Source organism: Castor canadensis, chromosome 1, assembly GCF_047511655.1.
Source record: "Castor canadensis chromosome 1, mCasCan1.hap1v2, whole genome shotgun sequence".
Taxonomy (NCBI): domain Eukaryota; kingdom Metazoa; phylum Chordata; class Mammalia; order Rodentia; family Castoridae; genus Castor; species Castor canadensis.
In genome coordinates this window covers 157,619,828-157,640,817 of record NC_133386.1, presented here as the reverse complement: position 1 = coordinate 157,640,817, position 20,990 = coordinate 157,619,828, and the positions used below count along the sequence as shown (strand labels likewise).

Below are 20,990 nucleotides of genomic sequence, written 5' to 3'. Positions count from 1 at the left end.
AAGTTCTCTAAAGAACTACCTGGTGACATTGCCTGGAAAGCAAACCACTATTTTATATGATTGAAAACATGCTCTTACTCCTGTGTCTTGCAACATGCTATGTTCGTGTTTGAATATATTTGTCGTACTCATACAGTGGAATCTGTCTATTTCAGGTCACTGTGCCCTCCTTGTGCCCACTGTTCTGTGCTCCAATTAATGTTGACCTCCCACAGTGTGCAGGGGTTCTAAGGTACTGGGCAGACACACCAGGGGACATAAAGATGCTATGACAAGCTACAGGAATTGAAGACCCGCTCATACATAACTGGAATCAAACTTGAAAGACAGGTTGACATCAGCTGCTTTTTGGTAGCTTTGAGGTCCAAGAAGATGAACTCTAACCACATGTTTGAGCAGCAAGGGAGTTGCTATCCTTCTGTTAGAGATGACCTTCCTCTTATGGGAAGGCAGTAATGGTAGAGAAGAACCAGTTATGGCTTCCATGATGAAGAAAGAAAAGGAAGGAAGGAAGGAAGGAAAGAGAAAGAAAGAAAAGAAAAGGAAGAAAGAAAGTTTCTGTCCCTGTTTCCTGGCATAGGTCTATTGCTTCCAGTTGCTGGAATCTTGCAGAAGTTAGCTAAGTTCTCTAAGCCTTGATTCCCTCTGTAGAAACAATAGCACCCTCTCCTGCATGTGGTTGAAGTGAGGATTAAAGGTGATAGTGTGCCACCTGTGTCAAAGATTCCAGCAACTATCCATAGCACCCTCACTCTGCCCAGCCCACCCCATGCCCCATCCACACTGCCTCTACCTCATCCTCTTGGTCAGCTTGGCAACCACTATCTTTGGGCATCATTCTTGGAGCCTTCAGTTTCTCCTCACAACACAGCACCAGCAGAAGAACCCCTTCCACCTCCTCAGCTGTGTTGTTAAGATTTGGAGGCTCTATAGGAATCTGAATGGGAAGACACTCCAGGGACATAGCAGAAATTAGATTTTTTTTCAATTATTGCAGACAAGGAGCTTCATGTGGTTCTAGTAGTGCAAACTGCTCATTTGCCATTTCCCTCTCCGCTGCTCTGTTGGGGTCCTGCCAGTGATTGATGGCCAAAGGAGGAGAGAGCTCACGCATGCATGGCTCACATTATAGAGCCCCCTTGATTTCTATCTGCAGGGCGAGTTGGCTCTCTGGGCCTGGTTTCATGGCTTCAGAATCATAGATGGCACTCAGGGAGGAAAACACGTTGCAGCTGGGAATTTGCTCTGCCTTCCAAGCAGAAGATTCCCCCTAAAAGTGACCCACCTCCCAAATCCCACCAAAAAGACAAGACCAAGGAATCAAACAATTTCATATCAGTCCATTAGGACATGGAGGTCCAAAGACAAAAAGTGACCTACCTAGTCATAGATGTTACTCTAGGAGGTAACAGACTGGGAGTGGGAACCAAGTCTACTCTAAAATGCAACTTTTTTCCAACTTCTGTGGATGAGGGATGGCGATCCCAAAGTAGAACTGCTAAGACCTCAATAATGAAATGCAACTTGTCAGTGTGAACTCAGACACTGATAAAGGTGAACTCACTTCCTATAACACACCAGGTGCCGTGCTAAGAACTTCACATATGCTATCTCGTGTAATATAAGGCAGGAACTACAACTGTCACCATTTTGTAGGTGAGGCAATAGGGTTCAGAAAGTTAAGAAACTTTCCTAAGATCAAAAAGCCAAACATATCAAGGCAGGGATGAAAACTCAGACTTTTAATTGGCAAAGTTCTTAATCACCTCACCATTTGGTCTCCTGTTTCCCACTGTTGAAAGCACCATCTTCTGTGGTATATTCCATTTGTTAATATGTTGAACCTAAACAGATGTTTGTCTAATTATGTGATGCCTGGTCGCTCCATTAAGCTATAAGCTCTGTGAGGGCAGGGAAAATCCAGTGAAGAAGACAAACATTTACCAGATGATTCCAATGCTACACAGACCACCCAACACCAGAGCATGTCTCCTGCTGCCCAGCCTCTTCTTCCCCTCTTTCCATCAAATTATACCCAATTGGCTAGAGATGTCGATCATTGCCCTCAAACAACTCATTCCTCCTTCTGGAGTAATCCACCCTCAAAGGCTGGGTTCTATACCTATGTGACCCTATCCACACTAGTCAGAAACAGAACTCAAGAGTGACTTATTCAAAGGCTGGTCTATCTTTCTAAACCAGTTTTGTTTAAGAGATATAAATACACTGACAGTTGTTAAAACATTAAGAAAGACTTTATGAGGTATTATAATAGGGAAGAGGGATTGGGCTCAACTCTGAATACAGTTAAGGCACCTGGGGATTTATAGCCAACAAGAAGAATGAGGAATGTGTGGAAGGAAAATTACTAAAAGAAGACATCAAGGATGGGGGTGGGTTCTTGCTAAAATGACCAGCAGAATTCTTACTGAAAGACAGATCAAGGACTTATACACCAAAGTTAGGGGATGCAGAACTTGATCAGATATTATGGTAGGAAGACTCCTGCTACACTGACTGCAGGATTCTGTCTGAGATGGGGCTGGACAGGCCGAAGTCAGGACAGGGACCAAGGCTGAAATCTAGATGGATAAATGGCTCAGCAGAGCCTGACTAAAGTTAGGTCAGAGAAGTCAGATAGCTTCTAGGCTTGAACAGACAAGAAAGGCCAATTACATCCTCTCATGGCACTGAACTAAAAAACCCAGAGGGAAGCTCTCAGTGGACAGTGAGGGTAAAACAGACAGGTGGTGATAGTAGCTGGAGCTAATGAGGGTCATCCTTGAAGAGAAAGAACTAATGAGTAACAGTAGAGTGAAGGTGTTGTGAAGAAGGGATGGGGGCTGATGGACCTAGAGGCAGAGAAAAGGTCCAGCAGCCATAACTGCCCTTCTTAAAGTCTGACAACCTGAGTCACCATATCTTTACTTAAAGCTGTTTCTCTTGAATGCCATTCTCATTTTTCTAGAAGAATTGCCTAGAAGAACGCCATACAGCTAACACTATATACCTTCTCTTGTGGGTGAACCCAGGCATTTCTCAATCAATGGTTACATCAATTATTTCCATTGCAGAACATTCTATGGGCTTCCGCAGGATACTCCCCGCTCCTTCTTCCCTGAGAAACAGAGATTCCTCATTACCCGCTTTCACAATTTGCCCCACTGGGCTACAACATGAAGGGCATATTTTGTGCTGATTTATTCAGTGCATCCCCTTTGGGTACATCTGAGCCACTGTTCTCGCCTCTTATCTCACCTCTGAATGATCAGCCCTTTCAGACATCAAGGAAATGACCTTCCGGGTCACCCATCACCATGGACCCATGGAAACTGAAAGGGGAAAGGAATGTCTCTACCAGAGGTGGAGGAATAATAGATTCACAGTCATAAGACTGTGTCCTGAGAGTTCAGAAGTGCCACACACCTGAAGACTCACAAATACGAGAGATTCCCCTCTAAGCAGTGCTCCCAGACACCCTCTTTCCCGTCACAAAACCAGAGACAATTAAAACCTCTCCAAGATACTACTGCTGTGTTTCACCAGGGGCCAAAGGAGAGTGCTAATTCCCCCTTTTACCTGCTCAGAATGCTGGCATTTACTAATCCTCCACGGTGTGCAAAACGCTGTAATATGTGTTTTGAATACAGAAATATTCAAAGAGTAGGATTAAGCAACTAACTGGTTTTTATACCCACAGGGTATAAGAACCACAATTCTTTGTTCTGCTTTTTAGCTTCTAGTGAAGATTTTTCTCATGTCATTGAGGATTTTTGCTTAATGCGTTTTAAAATTATGACCACATGAAGAAAAGAGAAATATTTAACCTAAACTTAGGATCATATACTCCCAGGGAGACTCTCATCCATGATAGACCCTTTGGAGGCCCTGAAGGAGCCTCCCTCACCCACCTAACACTAAGAACAGAGTGTTAATTCTGAATGTAAAGTCACCACATTCCCAGGTGTCCACATTGGCATCTCTGTGATGGCGTCACAAGAGATGAAGAATGGAGGATCCTGTTAGCTGTAACTAAGATGTCAGCTACAGTCCTGCAAGTCCCACTGTAATCCCGGAGATTCCAGGGACTATGGATTCTAGAAATGGACTGGCTTTGAATAACCTGGTCTTTACTGCTCAGTTTAACCAAAGGAGAAATCCTCAAATACCCCCAAGTGTGTTCACGACCTCCCTCTCCAACACATGCACTTACACAGTTCTGGCTAATGTCAGGAACCCCTGTGACTAGCCCCCTCAGCCACCTGCCCTAGCCCCAGTCCTTGCCTCTGCCTCGTCCATGCAAGTGGACTCAGCATGCAGCTTGCAGACCTCAGTGTTCTTCCCTGGCTTGGAAAGAGGTGGCTCAGCCATCCGCATCTCCTCCCATTTCTCTTCCCAACCCCCACATCCCTCTCTTTCTAATTATCCCAAAGACAAGGAAGATTAAAAATTAATGCCCTGAGGATGGGAGTCAGAGATGTCATTATTTCGATTCAAACCCCAGGCATGGAAGGATCTGATCTAAGCTTTCTGAGCAAAGTAACCTAGGATCGGTTTGGAAAACCTTGATTAATTGGAACTCACCTCTAGGTAACCAGAATTTTTCCCCTGGTGGTGGGGTCTTAGGGGATGGCACAAAGTATAACAAATGAAATTCATAGAACATATTCCAGTAAAAATGCAACTTGCTAGGGGTGTCTCAGACTCACACAAAAGCTTAAGCCCTATGTGCCAGAGTCCTGTGAACTGTAATTTAACGTGCAGAATGATGAGGTCAGGGTAGTTCCTATAGGAATGCCACACAAAGGAAGATTCAGCTGCTTTCATCAAGGGTACTTCTAAAGCAGAAAAGCAGACTTTCTTTTAGGGAAGTGTGCAGTAACATAAATTTAAAGTGGAAGGAATTTTATGCAACCTTCATTTAACCAAAAAGTAACTGCAAATGAACTATCAGCAGTTTCGCAGCCCCCAATCCCATTTCACTCCCCAAATACGCCACTTATCTGGGTTCTGTGAAACAGAAAGCCATATGTGCTAAGTACTGAGCTAAATTCTTGAAGTCCATCATAGCTTATAATCCTTTCCAAAGGTTTCATTATTAGCTTCCTAAATTTCCCCATGAAGACACAGAGATTAGAAAGGTTAAATAAATGATCCAACATTATAAAATCTCAGAGTTGGGCCAGGCTCAGGGGCTCATGCCTGTAATCTCAGCTTTTTTGGGAGGCAGAGATTGGGAGGTTCAAGACCATACAGGCAAAAAGTTAGCAAGATCCACATCTCAACAAAGAAGATGGGCATGATGGTACACACCTGTCATCCCAGCTGTGTGGGAGGCACAGGTAGAAGAATCACAGTCTGAGGCCCTGACAAAAAAAGGCAAGATGCTACCTGAAAAATAATGAAACCAAAAAGGACTGAGGGTATGGCTCAAGTAGTAGAGCACCTGTCTAGCAAGCTTAAGACCCTGAGTTCAAACCCCAGTACTGCTAAATAAATACCTAAATAAATAAAAGTAAAGCCCCAAAGTTCCCTGATTAACAAATACCAAACAGCTGAGATAACACTGCCACTCTTCCTCCTCTAGTTTAAAACCATACTCTAGAAAGTATAAGGCGGGTACATACGGGAACCATACTGACCACAGGAGAAAGAGACATTTAAAGAAGGCAGGTGGGTGAAGGGTTTTAACCAATGGGGCAACTTGGGATCCCTATACAGGATGCCCCACCACAGGTGGCTCTGCTTCCTACTTTTGTCCTGAGGATGCAGTAACTTGTTTTCCAGAAGCCAGTGTGGGACAGAGCTGGAAGGCAAAACTAAATCCATGTTCAGAGCTATCTTCATGCAACTTCTATGAGTCTGGATTATACTTCAACTTCTGGCATCCTTAAGGACCAAAGATACTCCAAAGTTTCCAGAATCTTTAAAGTCAGATCCAAAACACACATGCCAAATCTTCTTCTCCATTGAAAATTAAGCTAAAATAAAACATTAGCATTCTGTTTCTGCAGATTGAAGGCCATTATATTCCCTGGAAAGCAGCCCCAAATTGGAGGAGAAAAGGATCAGAGGTCTTACCCTCTTCTGGTTATTAATAAGCTGTGTGACTTTTAACAGGTCACTTACCTGTCTGTGCCTAATGCATGTCATCCACCAAGTGGAGAGAATATCAATTACTCTCTGTGACAGGGACAGGTGCACTCAGGCATTAGAAAGACAAAGTGTTATTGCCCATTAGACACCATTCTCTCAGACACAGAGGTAAGGTTTTGAACCTTAACACTTGAGAACCTGGAACATGAGTCAGCCACATCCAGATGTTTGCCAAATTCTATAAATGTAATGCTGTTCCTCTGTATCTGTACCCACTTTTCCCTTCCCTATGTCCTTATGCTGAAGTAGACTTCTTATAAAATGCCTAGATCACTACTGAGGCTTCCTACCAGGTCCCTGTGACTCCAGACTGTGGGTGCTAGAGAACAGATCTAGTGTGTGCTCTCAGGGGACTCACAGTTGAGGTTGGTGAAGGCAAACTACTGAAAACCAACCCTCCTACTATTCACCCAGGTATTAGTTTCTCTGGGTGCCATAACAAAACTACACAGGCTTGGTGGCTTAAACAACAAATGAAATATCTCACAGATCCAGAGGCTGGAAGTCCAAGGTGAAGGTGTCAGGGAGGTTATATTTTCCTGGGGCCTCTCTTCTTTTTTTTTTTTTGTGTCTGGCTTATTTTTTTTTTTTTATTCATATGTGCATACAAGGCTTGGTTCATTTCTCCCCCCTGCCCCCACCCCCTCCCTTACCACCCACTCCACCCCCTCCCGCTCCCCCCCCTCAATACCCAGCAGAAACTATTTTGCCCTTATCTCTAATTTTGTTGTAGAGAGAGTATAAGCAATAATAGGAAGGAACAAGGGGTTTTGCTGGTTGAGATAAGGATAGCTATACAGGGCATTGACTCACATTGATTTCCTGTGCGTGGCTGTTACCTTCTAGGTTAATTCTTTTTTATCTAACCTTTTCTCTAGTTCCTGGTCCCCTTTTCCTATTGGCCTCAGTTGCTTTAAGGTATCTGCTTTAGTTTCTCTGCATTAAGGGCAACAAATGCTAGCTAGTTTTTTAGGTGTCTTACCTATCCTCACCCCTCCCTTGTGTGCTCTCGCTTTTATCATGTGCTCATAGTCTAATCCCCTTGTTGTGTTTGCCCTTGATCTAATGTCCACATATGAGGGAGAACATACGATTTTTGGTCTTTTGGGCCAGGCTAACCTCACTCAGAATGATGTTCTCCAATTCCATCCATTTACCAGCGAATGATAACATTTCGTTCTTCTTCATGGCTGCATAAAATTCCATTGTGTATAGATACCACATTTTCTTAATCCATTCGTCAGTGCTGGGGCATCTTGGCTGTTTCCATAACTTGGCTATTGTGAATAGTGCCGCAATAAACATGGATGTGCAGGTGCCTCTGGAGTAACAGTCTTTTGGGTATATCCTGGGGCCTCTCTTCTTGACATATAGACAACAGCTTTCTCCTTAAATCCTTGCATGGTCTTTGCTTTGTATGTTTCATCCTCTTCCCCTGCTCTGCCCCTGAGTAAGGTCTCAGAGCTCCCCGATTGAATTGCATCTGGCTACAGTCTCTCTTTCCACCCTTCTACCTTGACATGTGAAATGTGCCATGATAGGTCCTCAGTGTCTATTCTTGAGTGCTTGGTTAACACCCCCTCCATTCATGCCAGCAAGACAAGCAGGTTAGTCAGGTCAGGACCTTTCGGAGGCAGATCAAACTCTTAACTGCTGCTTTCCCAGTTTCACGGGCCAGTGGAAGCACTGCGGCTGGGTGAAGGAGCCAGTGTCTCAGCTCATCTGGAAATAGCTAATGACTGAGCTAAAGCCTCATCCTCACCTGACAGGTGAGCATCTATCTGTCCAGACCCCAGCCACATCATCAGCACCTCAGAGCTCAGATCACAAGGGCAGAGGAATATTCCTCTAAAGCAGCTCAGTCTTGCCACCAGCCTGTGACTCACCTTGGGGGGACTGTTAGCATGAGGCTCCATTTTGCACAATGATATGAACATAACTCCTACATGAACAGACATCTGTAAGGTGTCAGGCAGGCCAATCCCACTACAGAGTATGCATGCATATGTGTCTGCATGTGTTCCTGTGTATACACTCCCATGTCCAACTGCAAAGACGTTGGAAAAGATCTTTTTAAAAAGCAAAAGCTTAGACATATAAACCTAATGGAGACATGAAATTACAGGGAGTTCCTGGAGTCTGGCACACAATATAAATTGTGGAAACTTGAAGATGATTACCTCTTAGTCACAGTTTTGCATCTATAAAATGAGTTGACAAAACCTACTTGAAGGGTCTGGGGAAAATCTAAATGAGATAAAGTAAGAGAAACACTTGGTACCTCTCTGACACATAGCAGGTGCTTAATACATTATTAGTTACTTTCCTTATTTTTAGACTATTGATCTAATTTTTAAAGATTTTCTGAAAAGCTCACTAAATCTAGCCATCTGTGCTTGAGAAGATTACTCTGAAACATTTGTGTGTCTTGTTTTCATTCTGTGTCTAAAGGAATAACAATACCCAGGTAATACTGGTGCAAAACAAGTGACCAGTCAAAACGAGTCATTGCTTCAAGTCACTCCATATGGAGAGCTGCCAGTGCCCTCCAGCAACTGATGTAATATATCAGATGTTGGGCTACATCTGAGGTAGGCCAGATGTAGCCAAACTTCTTCTTCATCAGGTAGGCCATCACTAATTTAAGTCCTCTTGCTTCTTCTTTCAAATCATTATTTCAGTACACTTCTCATTCCATTCACTGTACCAAGTCTATTCTTCCTTAATCAAATGTTTCAGTCCCTGCAGAGCACTTCTAAATGTCTGCTTCAGTCTTATTTCTCCCTCCTCTGCCCATGAGTAGACAATATCTTAAATCCAAGAGGATCAGATTTGCCTTCACCATCAAAAAGAAAGAGGAATCTCAAACCACACATACCATGCATTCATTCAGTGAATATTATTGGACACCCACTGTGTGCCAGGGGATGAAGAGATGGATAGGACCTGGTTCCTTCCTCAAGGAGCCAACAATCTGATTCAGAGAGGTGATATGTGTAAAAACATTCAGGACACAAAGAGAATGCAGTGAGCTGCTTCCCAGTCTGCTTTTAAGCCTGGGCAACATGAGGGTGATTCATTCATCATGGAAGGACGGGGTAGCTGGGAGTATGGACCCTCCAGAGGAACATGACATATAAGCAAAGACTCAGAAGTGTGTGTGTGTGTGTGTGTGTGTGTGTGTGTGTGTGTGTGTGTGTGTAGGGAAATATGAGGCCTGTTCAGTAATAAGAGTTTAGCAAAGAGACAAGAGTTGGGTCAGAGAAAATGGGAGGACATAGTGGTCACTTCTGTCCTCACATATTGAATATTTACTCTTTGTCAGACACAGAGTATAAACTATATATAATTGCCACTGGGAAAGCAGCTCAGAGAGGTCACAGAACATTGCCAGTTCTGAAGCTGAGGTTATAGTGAGATTTCGGCTTTTACCCATTATACCCTAGAAACTGAACACAGTGTAAAGTGCCAAAAACTAGAGAACATGGCTTCTTTTGAAATACAGTGAGAAATTGCTGAGTAGGATGATAATAGCTAGACTCTGGATAAGTCATTTGGCCCGGAAGGAGAAATCAATGAAATGGAAGGAGAAGTGAAAACAAGAGAGCCACCCAGGAGGCTATGCCACACCCAGACAAGAATTTCCGGACTAGAAAGTAGGGTGGTAGGAGTGAGAGGAGAGAGACAAGACAGATGCCAGGTATACTGTGACTGAGGAACAAATATGGCTAATGACTGGTGAAAACTTAGTGGACTTGGGAGGTGACAGAGATGGTCAAATGACTCAGAGCCATAGCCCCAGGTGACAGGGAGGTTGGCAATGTGATCACAAAAAGAAATTAGAGAGGGCGCTACGGCAAATATGACCATCTATGCCCCGTGGAAGGACAGGACTTGGCAGTTGAGCCAAACCCAGCAAATTTTAATTACATGAAACCTGATTTTATCCTCTCCAAAATCATTTTTTAAAACTGGCTCCAGGAAGATTTCATACTGAGATGCTGACAGCCAGGAGAATGTTTACATGAAACCATTTTTGTCAGCACTCAGTCATCAAGCATCTCTAACACACCCCAAACAATTCTTATTTTCCAGTGCTCATCGTCTGTGGGAAGCTCTGCCTGTGAAAGACAAACTTCTGAGGAGGAGTAGAGCAAAATCAATCAAAAAGTCATTCCCTTGACTGATCAATAGGTGTCTGTCAGGGAAATTTTACTTCTCACAGAACAATACTTACCTGGCTGAATTTCTGTTCATGGAAAATTGCAGGCCCCGGCCTCCTTAGCTTTTTCCTGACTTTAGCACAGAACTTGAATTTGACAGGGAAGCCAAGGAAGCTGCTGTCCACAGGTGACACCAAGATAAGTCACCGAAGGAGGAGGGATGAGCTTCCAGAGCTCTGAATGGCATACACTCCCTTGTGTGGGGTGTCAGTGGGCACCTTCTCTTCTGGGTCCACTTGCTGATCATCTCATGACCTACTGTGGCTTAGGAGCTCTACTACTTGAGCCAAGTCTCCCTGCCTTTTTGCTTTTGTTTTTTTTTTAAATAGGATCTTGCATTTTCCCCCCAGGCTGGCCTGGACCTGGACTGCTATCCTCCTAGCCCCACCACATAGCAAGAATCACAGGTGTGCTCCACCATGCCAAGTTTACTGGTTGAGATGATGAAGTCTTGCCAACTTTTCCCCCAGGCTGGTTTGGAACTACTGTACTCCCAATCTCTGCTTTCTGAGTAGCTGAGATTACAGGCATGAGCCAACTGTACTGTACTTAGCTGAGATGTTCCATATCTTGATTTGTGTGCTGGCTGCACAGCTGTATATGACATATAAAAATCTATTAATCTATAAACTTTAGAAGCACATACTTTACTGGATCTAAGTTACATCTCCAGTAAAAAGAAAATTAAAAATATTATTAAAATGGAACTTGTTCTTCCCCTCACACCATAAGTACTTTGCCCCACTTACTTTCTTTACAGCATGGGTCAGTGTCTATGAATAAATGAAGTAGCTATTTGCTTCTCGTTTACTGTTCAGAAAGACACTGTCCAACATGGCAGCTGCTAACCTTGTATGGCTATGGAAGTTTAAATTAATTAGAACCAAATAAGACTGAAAACCCAGCCACACGAGCCACATTTCTAGTGCTGTTGAGCCAAGTCCCCAGCCCTTTTTGCTTTAGTTATTTTTTTAATAGGCTCTCACACTTTTTTCCAGTCTGGCCTGGACTGCCATCCCTCTATCTAAGCCCCCCACATAGCTGGGATCACAAAAGTACACCACCATGCCAAGCTTATTGATTAAGATGATGATGTGCTGTGTGGCCAGGTATAACTGGTGGCTACTGATATGTGTGGTGCACAAACAGGACATCCCCACCATTGCAGAGAGATGCACTGAGATGCCCCAGTGTAAGCTTGGGGGAAGAGGAGATCTTGGCTGTCTAGTTTATACTGAGCTCCTAGACCAGTGCCTGGCACATGGCAACGCTTCACAAATATCATTTATAAACTTTGTAATACCAAAAATCATATCCAGAAACACCTTGAAACATCATAAATGTACATCTATATGAGATTAGTTACATAAATTTTGGTATGCTTATAGTGGAACTCTACTCATTCATTATAAAGCGTGACATAGGTGTGTATAATGATTCAAACAGATATCTAGACTGTATTAAGTAGAAAAAAAAGTTTACTAAAAGTATGCACAGTGTGATTCCATTTTATTAAGAAACACCAACCAGAAACCCCAAAACCAAAAAATCTTGAGAATGATATAGACTAAATTATTAATGGTAGTTTTTGCTGGATAGAATTAGGGAAAAGAGAAATTTACATTCTGTGTTCTTCTGTAATGTTTGAATTCATAATGTGTAAATATTCAATATTTGAAAACAGAATTGCATGCAGCCCTTTAAGGAAAAAAGTAATCTGACTTTGCCAGCTGCCCCAAGGATATATGGAACATGGGGCATTCCTTAAATGTTTTACCCAGTATCAAGCTCCTTGTCAGTTTATACCTTTTCATCTTAACAATATCCCTGTAATTAAATGTTATTGTCCTTTGTTGAAAATGTAGACTCTGAAGATCAGAAAGGTTAAGTATCTTTGCCAGGGTCACGCAGCTACAGTACCACTGGCATGTCAACCCAGCTTTCTCATTCTATAGCTTATTGCACTCTTCACTGCAGAAAGCACACAAAAATGTCTCCAAAGAGACAGATCCCAGACAAGCCCTTAACTAGTTGCTCAATTCATATGAAACCTCACACAGGGACAAGCTACAACCAGGTGCACAAGAATCTCAGGACAGTGGGAAAAATAGTAGAATTGAACCTCGCTATTCTTCTGCCTTGTCTCTCTGTTTATCCCACAATTGTCCTTCCTGAATATTACACACACACACACACACACACACACACACACACACACACACACAGCAATGTCACAAGGAACTGATGCCAGTGAACGCTTGGTAACATAAGCAGGCTGGTGTAAACTTCCAGCTGCCTAGATGGTGCCTTTGTTGAATTTTCAGCCAATCTCCCCTGAAGAGTTTTCAGCTCCCCCGAGGTATTTGTGCCAAAACACTGTAGAGTTGCCTTTCAGCTCCTGGACAAGACAGTCCAGGCTGCACGCTGGGAGGTTTGTTTAGCTTCACACTTGACGCAAATAGGGGGTGTGTTTACCCACAAACACACACAGACACACACCAACAGAAGCCACTGCAGTGGTGGTGTTTCTAGACACTCAGAATTGTGCTTGGGCAAAGCAGAACCCCATCACAAAGCCTATCAGGCAAAACAATCTAATTCCTTCTAAGCAAAGTTTCAACCCCTGCCCAGAAAATTCAGTAGAAAATGAAATGTAATGCTCTCTTAAGCTTTATTTTTGCCAGCACAAGTGAGAGCTCACACAAGCATGGAGAGTCATTAAAATGGATCTTACATATATCATTATAAATTTAATAATCACCATGACGGCTAGAGTTCAAGTTAAAATGAATGTCAGCTGAGCATGACCAATTGATGTTACCCCAGCTGCCACCGATCCTCACTTGGGGTTATATTCTCCTTCCAGAGGCTCCATAGTACATGTGGACCCAACACAGCAAGAGCCAAGAACAGATGGGAAATGCAGACAGCTACACCTAGCCAAGAAGAAGCCATCATAATTGCATATTATCTCAGTGTACCAGCCCAATTAAAATTTTCTACAATGTCAGAGGTCCCAAATGTTCCTCCACTAAGTGTCTGGATACCAAACTTGGCTAATACTCAATCAAATACAGTCAATCCTAGGTTCTGCTCACAATGATTGATTTTCCTCCTATCTCTCAGAAAGCTCCTGGAGAAATAGGAGCAGAAGGTCTAGCAGTCTATACACTTAATAAATCAAACACCACAAAACAAATTCCACTTAAGTGAGATAGTGGGTGCTGTTCCTGAAATAGAGGGAGTACTGTCTCAGGAATAGACTTTTTTTTTAAGGAATGGAGTCAGTATCTATGTTTTTGAAATGTATTTTGATTTAGTTTTATCCTGTGAAAGAGCAAAACACAGTGCAGAAACCTTTACACACATAAACACACAGCATACACACACACAGAAAAGCAGAGACAGAGACAGAGAGACCTAGCTGAAATATAACCAGAGACGTTGAAAAACTCTTTTTTTACCTCTGTGTGTGCTTCACACCAGGAAGAGTGGATCTTTGAGGCTCGCGAGGAGAGGGGACAGCCATACCACACTGGGGGAACAGCAGAAATTTTTTCCAGCATGCACAACATTTCAAAAGAAATCTCAGAAATTATTTTCAGATTAACACAGACTCTGGCTCTGCTTGAGCACATTTAACCCCTGCTCACCCTGGATCCTGACTATGCCAGGGAATGAAGAGACCCAGCTTCAGCTTCCCTCTTAGACAGCCAGCTACTCAATGCTACTCCCTAGTGTGTCTGGCTTTTAAAGATGCGTTGAACTTTAACTGGTAGACGCAAGTCCTAGGCAAGTGTGGCTTTCAGACTGATGACAGCAAGTGACCTACACTCAACCAGCCATTTTAAATGGCTGTGACATTCTTACAGATGGGGCCAAAGAGCGCAGTAAGATCTGTTTTGATCCATAAACACAAGAGTCAGCAGACCACACAGAGAATAACTCAAACAAAACCTCTACTGTCAGGAGCAACATTTCCAAAAGGTGTTAAGTGTGTGCGTGAAACCCAAAGGGGCTTCAGTACAAACAAGCTCATATTTGACTTTGAGAACATCAATACTTTTTTGTTAACTCCCTTGTAAATCTATGCCTTTCTGGCTCCTGGGATTAAATTTTTTTTTTTTTGCCTTTTCAGTATATGTTTCCTTAACCACCAACAAGTCAAAGCAGAAAGCCTAAGTAACAGGATATAGCAAGTGATAAGCCACCACATGGCCTTTTTAACCAGAGAAAGACAAAAAGAAATAATCAATGAACAACAAAACTCCAAGGACCACCTGAAACTCTCAAAATCATGCTTAGCCATCCCAGTACCAGGAGCCGAGCAACAAAGTTTTGCCACTTACTCTTTTCTGATCTTCCAGTCCATGAGTGACCGGCTTCCTCTTTTGCTGTTGGCTGGACTCAGTAATTGATTCCATTTCCCAGGCATAAAATTCCCTTCCTTCTTCAGCGATGCTTCCGAATCCACAGGAAAACAAAGTCACCCAAGCCAAAGTGATGCACGCACACTAGAAACCACACTCCTGCCAGCCAAGGAAATCAGTGCCACCTCTTCAAAGGTCTTGCTGTCTTCTTAGAAGCCACTTGGGAACCTCGTTCACCACTGCTTTCTTAGCAATGGGGGTGACTGCCGCTGACATTGTGAGAACCAGGACCTGGGTTTTACTACAGGTCTCAAATTCACTTCGTGAGAGCCCAAAGGGCAGATTTGGGCAAAGGTTCCATATCCTGGGGCACATGCCACATTATAGCTCCAGAAATCTGTTTGCTCACTGTCTCCTTGGCACAGATAATTTATGTCAATAATGATGTAAATGGGCATTTAATCCACAGAGCTGATACCATCCACATCCCTCTCCAGAAGTCCCTGACTCCCATAAATCACCACAAAGACTGTGCAGCAAGCTGCCCCTCACGGTTCCTGTGAGCTTTCATCACGGTGGTGGTTCCCCTCCTGGCTGTCATCTTCCTTCATGGAGTGAGACCCATACCTGAGGAAAAATATTCAACAGTCAGATTTGCCTTTGGTGGAGAAGCACAGCTTTGAGCTGTTATGTCCACCATCTGGAGCCATATAGAGAAGCCTAAACCGAGCAGCAGACAGCAATCTTCCTCTGAGCCCCACAATATAGAGATCGCATCCATGGACCAGCAACCTCAGGGTGGGGGGTCCTCCTGGGCTGGCCACTTCTCCTGTTCTTGAAATAGCACAGTGGAGATGGAAATGGGTTACCTTTCAAACCTACGTGGGGTTCATCACCATCATCATAACTGGCACCAAGGTTTGATGAGACAGGGAAGCAGTGGTGTGTAAAGCCCAAAGCATCAACATTTCCCCCCCAATTACAGCTGCTGGAGACAGCGTATGGCAGGCAAGACTTCAGGGTCCACAGAGGAAGAGAAAGACAGCAGCTTAGATTGTCTGAGGACTGCAAAGCAACTGAGCTACTGAGCTACAGCCTCATTCCCTGCCTAAGAACCTGAAGGCAGAGCAGACACTGATCACCACCTGGCTGACGTCACAGAAGCTCGGAGGGACCAGGAAGGAGGGGAGAGGAGGGGACCTGTGCACCAAAGAAAACATTCACACTGGGTGGGTCCTTCCAGGAAACATTGGAGTGGGGGTTTGGGTCAAGGCAGCTATGTCTAAGAATACTCACGAAGAGGCTTCAATAAATAATTATGAATGCCTTTTCCACAACACCAGCACCACCAGGAAAGAGGAAAAAAAGGCAGTAGACTTGCCAGCATTTTTAACCAAACACTAGTCATTCTACAATTCAGGATGCGCCAGCCTCCGGGAGAGCTGTGGCCAGATCCGGCTACAACGGGCGCTAGACAGAAGCCCCCAGATCTTCCCTTGCAGCTGTCCTGACCAGCGGCTACTTTGGAATGAGGCCGAAGTCATCCCCTATCACAAAAGGCTTCCGCACAGCTCAATGGCAAAGCAGGTTGAAAGGCAGATGAGAGACTCAGCTTGTGAGGAGAAAGGGGGATGTGTGTGGGGAGGGGGGCTGCTTGGAAGAGAAGCTACTGAAGGGCTATGACTTCATGGTACAACTCTAAACTTGAAAGCTAGTATTATACCATGGCCACAACAGATTTCTGCAAGTGAATCACTAAGTCACAACGTTCTGTTTGCATTAAAAATCAACAAGGAGCCCAATGTCCACAAGAGGGGCACCCATGGATGGCTGACATTAGAAGCAGTTTGATAAATCCCTCTGTGGGATCAGGAATTATCTGAGCATCCTCTGGTTGCTCACCAGCACATGGTCAAGACATATGGCCACAGCCCATTCAAGGGATCCTTAGCAAAGGCAATCCTCAGATCCATTCTTTGTAGTTCCAGACCTCAATGCAAGTTAACTGGCAAACTGGCTCTTAGTAGTGCCCGTTCTTGAATCCCAACTGACACCTAAAACTAGAAGTTGCAGACAGATCTAGCTAGGTTCAAGGCTCAACTCTGCCTTCTTCCTCACTCTCACTATGTGACCTTGAACAAGTACCTTAATCTCTCTGAACCTCAGCTTTCTCATTTATTAAGTGCAGATAATGATGCCACATAACTTTGGAAAGATCAAGATCTGTATTAAGATTTGATACAGAGTAGGGCCAAAGGATAACATGCATTGAATACATGAACCGCTCATATGTATTGAATGCTTGCTGTGTCCCAGGCACTATCTACTGCTTTAAATATCCATTCATCCAATAAATCTCTGTTAAGCCTTTTGCTATGTACCAGTTATTTTGCTTTGAATAAGGACATTTTTTAAAGTTCTGTGTTAAAGATGAGACAAGAGAGGTCAAGTAACTTGCCTAAATTCACACAGCTAGAAGGTTATGGGTCTGGAATTTGCTCAGGTCTGACTTCAAAGTTCTTACCCATATGCATGCCACTCTGGAAAGATTAGTGTTATTGGACTTTTCCTAAGTAGCCTGAGTTCAGAGTCCACGATTTTTATAGCTCCTGGCTGTCCTCATGAATAATAATAAAAGAAAAAAAAGACAAACACCCAGGAGGGTCTCCTTCTGGGAAGGCCTTCTTTAGGGGGCTGCTCTATTGCAGATCTGGGCTCTGTCTGTGTCTGAGAACCACGCTGCTCTCTGCACCAGGCCCCTGTGCTACAGCTCTCTCCCAGGTGAAACCCTGTCACATCCCATCACTCCAGCCAGTGCACATGCCCCAGGAGCACATGGGGACAGACGTCTTCACCACAGAAATCTCTCTCCGCCAGCGGGGAGTGGGAAGATACTCAACATTTGCTGTGAACCTTTTTTTTTTCCCCCTTGGAGTCAATGACTACCAGTTCAGGGGGCATTGCTGTCCTTTGTGTCCTTGTACCAGGGTGCAGAGGAGTCACAGAAGAAAAAGAAGCAAAATTGCTGTTGTCAGCTACCTGCCACATCCAATCTGTTTCCTGATTGGTGAGGAGGGAGCTTCCTAATTGTAAGCTCTGTTTTCTTACAGCCAGAGAAGTCTCAGGAAGTTTATATACACTTGGGAAGAGGAAAAAAAAGGAGGCACAAGCCAGATCTAAAAGAACATTTAACTGAATTCTTGAGAAATGAGCATGCTTACTGGACTAATTGACCCACCAATGAAGCTTCACTCTGCTGCAAGTCAGCAGCCACAAGACAGAGGAAGAAAAGAGATGGGTGGGGGAGCACTGTGGGTAAGCCCCATCTTCTGGAAGTTCAGAGGACAAGCCCAGCCATCCTGAAAACATCCTGGACACACTGCCTGATCCAAACCCAGTCTCATTCCATATCTGCCCCAATCCTCCCTCCTTTTAGTCTATCCCAAAGTGGGGGTGGGGGTTAAAATTTCAGATGGGGGGGAGGGTCTAGTCTTAGAGGTAGAGGCATTCCTTAGAGATGCCTGCCTCAGGTTCCTTCCTAAAAACAAAACCCCCATTCCTTGATAAATGTCAATTTCAATTTCCAGGGACCAGAAGAGTCATAGGCTAAGACTTCCCAGATGAGATAGTCCTTCTGCCCTGTGTAAGTCCACTCTACATGTTGTCAAAATAGTCTTAAATTCTCCAAAGTTGTCAAAAATGGGGCAAAGACCCTTTGGTCCTCTCCTTACTCCTCTTCCTCTCTGCAGCAGCTCCTGCTCCCACCCAACCTCCCTTCTCTGGTGGCTGCCAGGACTGGGAAACTGGTTTTAAACCTGGATTAAATGTGGAAGGGAGGGAGGGAAGCCTGACCTGTTTCATCTTATAAGTGGAGTTAAGCTTCTGAAACAAGGGGGCATCTCCTTTCCAATGGGCTAATTAACACTCATCACCAACACAGCATTTTTAATTAGTCTTCTGTGCCAATAGGGGAAGCGGAGGAGCCTCTTGGAAACCTAACCTTTCATTAATCAATCAATAAATAAGTTGCATAAGATGTACAAGACAGCCAAAGAGACGTGGTGGGAGCTGGTTTGTGTGTGTGTGTGTGTGTGTGTGTGTGTACTGGGGGGGAGTCCCAAAGGTAGTCCTCCAGCCAGCCACTTCTGCTCTGTCGCCAGGAGGGCTGACCCAGCCACCATCCCCAGCGCCTTTATCTGCCCACGCTAGCGAGCAGAGCGTGCTCCCGCCTCTTCCCTGAAGAAAAGAAAGGATCACACACACAAAATAAGTCACTAGGCCCCAGCTGGGCGGCGCGGGCTGCTGCTACTGCTGCTACTGCTGCTGTCGCCAGAGTCTCTTGCAGGCAAGAAAGGAGTCTGCTCAGCCAAGCGCACACCCGGGAGGCACTGGGCTCCTGGCACTCGGGCGCCCCCTCCCAGCCCACCACCCTCGCCCCGCAGCCTGAGGCTACCAGGAGCGTGGGAGAGAGCCGGAGGTTGCAAGGCCAGGCCTAGTGCTCTGAGCTGGAATCCACCTACACCTACCCACCCACTGACATGGACAGACACAGTGAAAAAACAGACACAGACTGACACAGGCATAGCAGACACTCGCAGACATCCAGACAGACACACAGAAAGACTTAGAGACACATACACACACCCAGATACCCGTAGAAGCTCAGATCCCATATGGGGAAGCACACTCACCCAGAGAGAGACACGAGACACCAGCAGATAGGTAACATGCCTACATTCAGAGACAGACGTGGCTAGAAAACAGGCACCGGCAGAAAACACGCTCATAAATACACGGAGGAACAGCACGTATAGCGGAAGACACACACACACACACACACACACACACACAGAGAGAGAGAGAGAGAGAGAGAGAGAGAGAGAGAGAGAGAGAGAGAGAGAGAGAGAACAGACAGAAGGATCCACAAACAGTGATACTCAGACACAAGCACCGGGAGAAGGCGTTCACAGACACCCACGCCGACAGCTAACACAGAGGGACCCAGACGCGGGGATACACCCTGAGACACAATCGCTCAGAGGGGGACGCACAGAGACTCGCAAACAGATCGCACTCGGAAACACAGGGACACACACAAGGCGATCGTCCAGCTTCAGGCGCGTACACCCGAAGGGACAGACAACCACTCCGGAAGGGGGCGTGTGCAGCATCGCTGGAGGCCTGAGAAAGTGCGCCCTGGAGCTCGCAGAGCCTTCTCGCAGCACAGCGCAGCGCCCCCAGCCCCGCATCTGCTGGGGAAGAGTTTCCCAGCGCATCTCTGAACAAGGGCCGGCGGGCTGGTCGTCGGCGTGCGCTGGTCGCTGTGAGTACACTCGCCAGGTCTCTGTAATGCAGCCGGGTGGTTTGAAAGCTCTTCGTCCTTCTCCCGGGATCCCGGAGCAGAGGTGTGGCCCCCGGGCCACTGCTGCCCCGGCTGTCTACCCACTACAGCCCCTGCCCTGCTCTGAACCCAAAAGCCCAGCCCAGAGCATCCCCAAGTCCTCTTCTCCTTGCCCATTCAGTTAGGGCGGCAAACTTTCCCCAGGTCAGTGCTGGCGCAGGGCAGTCCGGCCCACCCCCGACTCCAGGAAGACAGCGCCTGGGGCTCCTACCTGCGGCCCCTCTGGCTCTACTGAGCAGCCACCTCCAGCGGGTCTTGCACCGTACTCCGGCCCGCGCTCCTCCGGGCGGCTGCAGCAGCAGCCGCTCCTTGCCCTCCCGTTACCCGGGAAACCGCCTCCTCCTCCCTCCCGCCAGCCAACCAGTGCGGTTCACATGGCGCCTCGCAGCCAATGGGCAGCCTCACCATCTCGGTCCCCTTTCAGGGTCCGAAGTCTTTCCCAGGCTGGAGAGTGGCAGGGGGTCTCTTCCGAGCTGCTGCTACCGGATTGAGGGCCCTTGGAAGGTGAGGGTCTTCTATTAGCTCTCTTCTAAGTGGAACAGACGCATTTGACATTTTAAGGAGGACCCAGCTGGAGAACTTGAGTAGAAAGACGCCTCAGGACACCTGGTTCAGCTCCCCCTCCCCCACACCAAATCCAGAAATCCTGGAGACAGGTTCCCACCAGGGAGCTGTCCAGCCTAGGTTAAAATGCAGCTCTCAACGGAACGCCTGCAATCTCCCCAGACAGTGCTCAGTGCCTCTGCTGCTGTACAGCTCTGATCGCGACCAAGTAATTCCCAAGCTTAGCTCAAACATGCCTCCATGCCAAGACCCGTGTCTGCTCTCTCGGACACGCAG

General features: G+C 45.6%; 1 protein-coding gene across 2 annotated transcripts in view; it reads right to left on the bottom strand.

Moving 5' to 3' along the window:
• Positions 1–20,429, bottom strand: part of Nav2 (neuron navigator 2) — a 686,981-nt gene extending 666,552 nt beyond the window's left edge. Inside the window, exons 1-2 of one of the 2 annotated variants that reach the window (XM_074042824.1) lie at positions 20,362–20,429; positions 14,729–15,376 (exon numbers count right to left, since the gene is read on the bottom strand). In XM_074042824.1, the coding sequence (XP_073898925.1) occupies positions 14,729–14,803 (75 nt within the window). In that variant the 5' untranslated portion in view covers positions 14,804–15,376; positions 20,362–20,429. Of the gene's footprint in view, positions 1–14,728; positions 15,377–15,618; positions 15,739–20,361 lie in introns of those variants that run through there. The other variant, XM_074042825.1, reaches the window with a different exon arrangement.
• Between the last annotated feature and the right edge of the window lie 561 nt (positions 20,430–20,990).